The sequence below is a fragment of the Brachyhypopomus gauderio genome, chromosome 21 (genome assembly GCF_052324685.1).
Source record: "Brachyhypopomus gauderio isolate BG-103 chromosome 21, BGAUD_0.2, whole genome shotgun sequence".
In the NCBI taxonomy this organism is placed as follows: Eukaryota; Metazoa; Chordata; class Actinopteri; order Gymnotiformes; family Hypopomidae; genus Brachyhypopomus; species Brachyhypopomus gauderio.
The window spans coordinates 6,797,304-6,805,605 of NC_135231.1; the positions used below are offsets into that span (position 1 = coordinate 6,797,304).

The window sequence follows — 8,302 nt, forward strand, 5'->3', positions numbered from 1 at the left end:
GTTGTGTGCGATTTATTATTTCTTTATATTGAGTGGCATTGCTGAGAAACTGTATGTAAACTTTTTCTTAACTATTCGTTTCATATTTCTTGCGTGAGGCTCATCTATTGTTTTCAATTTTCCACTCCACAAAATAAAAATTTGTTGTGTTAAAATGCTGTGTTAGACTCTCTCAAATTTACCATCTATCCTTCTCACCCTATTCCTTGTCCATTAATGGACAATCACCAGGAACCTTGCTCAGACATTCCATCCCTTTACATGTTATTAGCTGCATATTTGTGCTTACCAGGAGCATGGGGCATTGGCCAAGAACACATCTACCGCTGAGCTTTTGCTCTACAAATGATCAAACTGTTTTAACGCCGAGCCGTGGAGCTTTAGAAGAAAGAGCAGCGAGGGCCGTACGGCCACAGAGCCATCCAGCAGGGACGTGGAATTCAAAACATTTCTGATCGCCGGCCACATACTGTTTACATGGTAGACAGGCTGTGACATCAGAGGGAAAGACTGTATAAAAGAGCAGATGGTCAGGCCTGGAGAGTGAGCTGCGTCCCAGCAGCTCGGCACACAGGAGTGGAACGCCATCTCGGGTGGGATGGAGACCAGAGCGCAAAGCAACCATGCTCTCCTGACATGGGCACTGGTGTACCTGTGCTCCAAGGTGAGCAGCTTTTCCTCTACTCGATACACTGTCTGGGGAATCCAAAGTATTGAGGGAGTTCATACAGGAGACTTTGGATGTGTTGGAAGGATATTTACATTTTCAGAGTTAAAATGTAAGGCTGGATGATGGATATCATTAACCATCAGATAGTTAAAGTTTTATACTGTATTATAGACAACTTTATATTGTATTATTCACATGACTGTCAGAATATACAGAATATAAAAAATGTCTGTTTTTTAAACTAAAATTGTTTTTGACACATTGGTCAGTGGTTTAGAAGTACTCACAATACCAGTGATTATCCAGATTATGCTGGATCTTCCTAATTTAGTTACTTTCAGCTATTTCAAGCAAAGGAATGAGAAATATTAGGTTTTTTTTCTGAACAGACAAACACATGCATCTCATATCTATTAGATCTTTCCTGCTACTGTTGGCTTAACATTCCATTTGTAAGAGAAAAACAAGATTTTTTTTTGCTTCTATAATCTGGGAACTCTCACCATAAATGATTTACAAGATATTCCTCTGTCTTGTGTATAACTACAGTGAGTCAAAGCATAAATAGTAATGTGATAGTGAAATAATACAGTCAATTAGATGAGAATTTCCCGCAACATCACAGTTTAATGGCGATCAGTGATGGTAATATCACTGAACACTTCGAAATTATCCCACTGTGATGTTTTTAAGACACTGCACAGCAGGCTCGATGGGGCTGCATTGTACAACGCAGCATTAGTCTTGGCTCGAATGCATTTTTACTCCATCTGCATTTGTACCATGTATCATCTGACACCCACGTGAAAGCTCTTGTCACCTGTTCTGCACTTCACATACAAAGGCAGATTTCCTCCATGTAATACTGATGGCAGAAAGAGAATCTTCCCTGCATTTGTCCAAATGAGCCTGAGTGTTGTGGGCGAGATGACTGCAAAACTAGAGCCTTTATGTTTCTTTCCTTTTCTGCCCTCCCAGGTGGGCTGTCAACAGTGTAACAGCCCGTGCCAATGCCCCAGCGTGGCAGCCAGCTGCCCTGATGCCACCCCTCTTGTCCTGGATGGGTGCGGGTGCTGCCAGGTGTGTGCTCGTCAGAAGGGTGAGGCGTGCACCCATGTGCACCTGTGCGATCATCAGCGCGGCTTGCAGTGCGACTACGGCGCCAGCTTTCCTGGAGACCCCGGAGAGTGCGTTAGTGAGTCCAGAATGTTTCTGTTCCCTGCCTTTACCTGCTTGTCTCATCACGCCAAGGTCAGAGATCTAGCAAGCATTTTTTTTTTTCCAAGCCTCTGCTGTACAGAGAACAAAGAAACCAGTGCTGTGTGAGGCCTCTCTGTCCTTCGGGTCCCTCCCCAAAAAATTGGCCCCACCAGTGTTGATATGCTTGCTCGGGTTTTCATCTGCCGTGAGAAACTGAAGAAGGAATTTTGGCAGACCGACAGCACTGTTACTATGTGTTTATTTCTGTTACTGTGCGAAACATCACGGTGTGCTGAAAATCAACTTTAAGCACCGCGGAACTGTTTCTGAGTTTGCTATCTAGTCTTCCTTGTTCCATTACACTTTTTCATGTTTGTACATTGGGCCATCTGTGGGCCATACGTCTGCTGTTCAGGTCAAGAGGAGCTGGGCTGTGAGCTGGATGGAGTCTCCTATAAGGAGGGTGAGGTGTTCCAGCCGTCGTGTGCCATGCAGTGCCGCTGTGTAGGTGGGGGGGTGACCTGCGTGCCCACGTGCAGCGAGGACGTCCGCTTGCCCAGCCCAGACTGCCCTGATCCTCAGAGGGTACAGCTGCCAGGAAAGTGCTGTAAGGAGTGGAGGTGTGACAGCACGGACAACATGGTTCAGGAGGCACAAACAGGTGAAGAACCCACAAAAGGGAACAATATATTATTTTAATATGTACACAATTTATAAGGGTTAAGCGATCATTTGACATAGTGTCTGATATGTTTATGATTTGCTTTATTCTTTGTTCAAAAGGTGGTTACTTTAAAGTCCTGGGTTGCTTCATTCCTGTTTATGATAGAATAATTGTCATAAACAGTTGGAGACAAAATTACCTTCCCTACTTATTATAGGATTTTTCATAAATTTGAAATATGTTGTCTGTTGTCCAAGCCACTAGGCAGACCAGTACAAACAGGATTTATTTAATGGATTGCTGTGACATTCCAGTCTGAGACTTTTCACTGTATCTTAAGCATTTCATTGAAGATAGACTGCCAAAATGAAGAGGTGCAGTCAAAACAGCCACTGCTTCCAGAACCGTTCCATGAGTCACGTCTACCCAGCAATTCATGTTCAAAACAGGCAGGCCACAGAGTAGCTACGGGGGTTAGAGAACTTTCAGAACATCAGTGCATTTGATTGATGGTTATGTCAATAGCAGCTGTATATTTTGGTTCTTGGTGTTCTTGATTGTTAAGAGTGGCTTTGCACCCAGTGTGGTTTTAACAAGTAACTCATTTACCAAAAGAGAGTTTTGCCAACAAATGACTGATTATCATCAAAGAGGCCAGAGAGTTTCCATTTGTGAGTTTTCTATAAGGCTGAAACTACAAATAGATTTTTTTTAGGATTGATGGAAGTCTTAACTCACTAAAGCATAGCGGCACATATTCACATTAGGGACTCACAATTTTCTTGGTACAGAATTAACAAAACTGCTCAAGATATGACAATATCACTCAGTTAAAGTAATTAAGTAATTAGGATGAAGATGTTTATATGGTTCTTGTTCTTAGAGTCTTGAAGCATTAGTCGAGTTAGACTGAATATGTATTCTTTTGCATGTCAGCAGCTTACAGCAATGACCAATCAATCCCGTCCCTCCTGGGTTACCAAGCCGGCCCGAGCTCCAACTGCATAGAACAGAGCACAGAGTGGAGTGCATGTTCACACAGCTGTGGGCAGGGCCTGTCCACACGTGTGTCCAACAAGAACCCAGCCTGCAGGCAAGAAACCCAAGTCAGGCTCTGTAAGGTCCGCCCCTGCCACGTCTTCCCTCATCTCACTCCTAAGGTGAGCCATTCAGTCCAGTCCAATCCAGACCAATCTAGCACTAGATTCTTCCTTTCATCTTTTGTATATTGGCACTAAAGCGTCTTGACATGTTCAGAATGCGGTGTGGTATAATCCCTAAGTTACTCTGAGTTAACGCTCAGCGTGGATCTTATTCTGGTTCGTTTTTATGTTCCAGTGGCCGAGAAGATGCCAGTCCAGCTACAGGTCAGAGGTCCCTGTGCGGCTGCTGTACTGGGGCTGCTACAGCGTGCATTCCTACCGCCCTCGGTACTGTGGCACATGCACTGATGCACGCTGCTGTACCCCATACCACACCCGCACTGTAACAGTCACCTTCCGCTGCCAGGGGGGGTGGCTCCTCCGCCAGCCTATCATGATGATTGACTCCTGCATCTGCCACCATAACTGCCCACAGTCTCCCGGTACCAGACCCAGGAGGCCCAATCTCTGGGGCCTGAGTCTCATCACGCACTGAGTTTACACATCGCCCTGTTTGCTAGTTCTGGCCATTTGAGCCTCGCATGCCAGATGGGCCGTTTAGTTCCCTCATCCAGTTAGGACTGGTTGCAAGTTTTGTTTCAAGTATTAGAAGAATAGCACTTTACTCATTACACACGTTTTTATTAATTGACTGGAAAAGAAACTTTGCCATGAAGATCATGTATGCAGGTCGAGGTGCAGTTTCACTGAAACAGGACTGACTTCTTAAATCTTACTGGCCCATCCTGCACTTAAAGACCTTGTATATACAATTAGCCCTTTATATTGGTCATGACTTATTTTGTCATGAAAATGAGTGACCAGTAGCATTGAAGCAAATAGAGATATTTTATCTGCTTTTTCAGTTGGTTTTTATGATGGCAGCTATTGCTGTTGAATTTGTGCCTACAGCTACAATACTGACTAGTACTTTATGGTATATTACTGATATTGATATTAGCTACATGAATGTTTCTGTTGATTACTTTGACTAAAACTGCCAGCTTCCTGCACATCTTACAAATGTTCTTCTGTTATGTATTTACTTTTGGTCTGAATTAATATTTTTGAAATAGATATTTCATTTCATGTTTCAGATGTCATCCAATTCAGAAGATAAAACGAATTTTTTAGCACTGTGCAATGTATTTCCTGGCATACTGTATCTTACAGTGTAGTTTTATCATTTCTACAGAGTGTTATATCAGGATCTTATAGTAATCTAGGTTAGACAATGTTGAGCGAGCTTGTCCTCGGGGTGAGTGACACAATGATAACTATTCACTGCATTACAACATGCTTTTATGAGTGCTTCACTGGTATTGTGAGTACTTCTAAACCACTGACCAATGTGTCATAAATATTTTTTATTATAGTGTACCTGCTCACAACAACCAGTAGCATTCCACTATCAAATTATGGCTTCATAGTAACATGTAACTGATTTATTTTACTTTATTTATTAACTTTTTCACCAGTTGTTTGATTTTTTTTCTCATATTTTGTTAAATAGTTTATTTTTGTAAACCTTGAATAAAAATATTATACTGAACTCAAACTTATAAACACTGTTTTTTGATTATGTCCATTTTGTTAATTCAAAGCATGTTTAGTTAGATTGTATTTGTCACTGTAGGTGAGCCTGGACGCCACCAGAGGGCGCTCACACACACCCCCACTCTGTCACACGCATGCCCACAACCACACGGAGCACACCCTCTCAGTCTCGGTCACTCCTACCTTCCCAATCACCGGAGTACTGACACCTGTCACGTAATCAGGTTTGGGGTGTATTTATTCCCACAGGTCGCCCTGTCCAGTGCTGCGCATTCAGCATGCTCCCTCGCCTCGCGCCGTGGGAAGAGACCGCTCTGTGAACACGCTTATTTAACTACTTTGCTGTTTCCTTGATATCTCTTCGTTGCCTTTTCTGTTCACATTTATTCTGCCTTGTGGCCTGAGTATTTAAGTTTCGTTATGGATAATAAAACCAGTCACCCCCAGCCTCTGCCTCCTGCTGCTTCTGTCCCAGTGTCACAGTATTTAGTACACCTGGTAAACATTTGTACAATGCCAAACATTCTGATATGTATCAGACATCCTAAAAGGTTATTCTGAGACTGTGATATAATATTAATGCTATACTGCCTTATATTAAGTGTCATCAAAAGAAAGATATCTCATTTTAACATTCTCTTGACACAATAATATCCATTTTGTGAATCAAATGCTTTCTTGGAAGAGAATGAGGAATCACCATTCAGCCATTCAGCACTAGGGAAGAGAGGTAATGTTAAATTCTTGTAACAACTTTAACCTTTTCCTTGATATATGGTTGCTATATCCTTATATCCTAGGTGGTTGATGGGTTGTTACCACGAGGTTCCTATGGTATCCCAGTTGGTTGCTGTGGTGTTAAGAAATGGTTGCTATGGTCTTGCAATGTCATTGCTATGGAGTCTCAGGTGATTGGTAGTGTTACGAAGCGGTTGCAGAGTTCCTGTTTTATGTTCCACTGTAATTTTTCAATACTGCTTTGACCATCTACGCTTTTTCTTTGATGTTTCTGTTTATTTAGAATTTAGGCAGATGTTCTTTCCTGACAAGATATGCTTACATCCAAGTAGTTCCACTTTTGAACGAAGAAATAAAGTGTTTGTGCTTCTCGGAATCTCTGAATCTGTCACCTACTCTGAAATGTGTACCTGTTTTTGCGTGTAGGCCTTTTCAGAAGATGACATATCAAGAGCATGGTATCAGTCAGTTATGTAGGCTATTCTTCTCTTTGAAGGTTTTAGGAATGACAAATTACCAGCAGAAACTTCTGTCACAAATAAAAATGGGTTTGCTTGATAAAAATATAGGTCACAGGACGTGGTGATACATATATTTTGATATACATGCACTGATATGCAATAAATTAAACAAGAAAATAAAATGACAGGGAATGTTTTAACTGACTTAGCCAGAGGTTGTTGAGGTTTCCTGTAACAAATGAAACTTAGTTGTTGCATAAGCTTTGTTGTTCTTCTAGCCTCAGGCACAAAAATGTGCCAAACTCTCATAAAAATATCAACACCCCATTTTCTATGAGGTATGTGCAAGGAAGGGTTATGGATATTTAATATAATTTGTTTTAAAGATACAAAAAAAACTAATTTAGGGCATTTTAAGGTGGTTCAACACAAAACCCATTAAAACAGAACAAACACCATTCTTAACCAGTTTTGTTCCTCATGGCCTTGAAGCTTACAAACATGTGAGTACTGTACACATATAATATGCCAAACAATTAAAAAGACACTTTAATTTCTTTCCTACTTTATTGATAGCTACAGAATACAAACATTAACTAAAGTCAAAGTCAAGGGGAGGTGTTCAGTAGTGAAGCAGTACAAGATGGCCTATTTGCTCAGAGGGAGATGCAGTGCAAGATGCTGATCTGGTGTTTTCCTGGGTGGGAATTAGGAAGAAACCTTGGGACCAAGACTCTAAAGAGAATCCATCCTCCACTGGGCAGCCCAGCTAGTTGCAGTCCACATTTATAGTTCTATATTTATAAAGCAGTACCTCCAATGTGGATGTTGGGCTTCAGGTAGTTGACAGCTAGTCGGCTAGAGTGAACGCATGACATGGCTGAATGACAGAAGACTCAATGACTGGGAACGAATTTTTGGAACTAAAAAAAAAAAACTCCATTTTGAAAGCACAGCAGGCAATATGGTGTATAATGGGTCAAGACCTTTTAACGCTTTATAGGTCAATAAAATATATTTGCATATATTTACATTTACATTTAGGGAATTTAGCAGACGTTCACAGAATTCATCCTATATAATAGCACAGATAGGCCAGAGTTCAAGATACCCTTGAACCAGACTACTACTAAACTACAGGAATCAATGTCATTACCTAGTGTTTTGATTAAAACAGGCTCCCCTAAACATTAAGCTTAAGCATATGTGTGTGTCAAATGAAATATCAGAATCAATTGTGACACATATAAACTTTTTAGAGTAGATTTAGGTGTTACTGAAAAACCATTTAGGGGAAGAGGAATATTAGACAAATTGCTTCTTGTAGCTTTGGGTCAAAGAAGCAACACCACAATTTTCTCAGAATTTAGAAGAAGAAAATTAGATGCCATACAGTTTTTACTTTCTGGATGCAGTTCTGAATTTTGTAAGTACTGTATCATCTTGATCAGAAGATATATACAACTGAGTATCATCTGCAAAGCAATAAAAGCTAATACCATGCCTACAAATGATTGTGCCTAATAAGAATAATATGAGAATAATATGGGGCCCAATACAGATCCTTGTGGGGCACCATATTGTACGTTTGTGCGTTCTGAGCATTCTTTATTTACAAGTACAAATTAGTATTGATCTGTCAGATAAGATTTGAACCAGGAGAGTGCTTGACCTGTTATGCCAAATTAGTATAGAACCTGCAGAAGCACTCTTTCGGTTGATGACTCTAGAAGATATGTCAAAGTCTCATCACGTACAGCATGGTGCAAAGATGCAAGCCCATGTACCCATTAGCGATCAGATGGGGAGAGGCCTACCAAGATGGCCTATTTGCTCAGAGGGAGATGCAGTGCAAGATGTTGGTCTGGTG

The 8,302-nt window shown here is 41.1% G+C and overlaps 1 protein-coding gene across 2 annotated transcripts; it reads left to right on the forward strand.

The window, feature by feature from the left end:
- Nucleotides 1-173: 173 nt before the first annotated feature.
- ccn5 (cellular communication network factor 5) lies at nt 174-5,176 on the forward strand. 2 transcript variants are annotated; one of them, XM_076984337.1, is made up of 5 exons: nt 174-664; nt 1,649-1,865; nt 2,286-2,531; nt 3,471-3,694; nt 3,873-5,176. In XM_076984337.1, exons 1-5 carry the CDS (start codon nt 599-601, stop codon nt 4,170-4,172), a joined length of 1,053 nt encoding a protein of 350 aa, XP_076840452.1. In that variant the 5' UTR covers nt 174-598; the 3' UTR covers nt 4,173-5,176. The 2 variants fall into 2 exon arrangements, with proteins under 2 accessions (XP_076840452.1, XP_076840453.1); XM_076984338.1 differs by having other exon boundaries at nt 3,474-3,694; nt 3,873-5,175.
- Nucleotides 5,177-8,302: the final 3,126 nt, after the last annotated feature.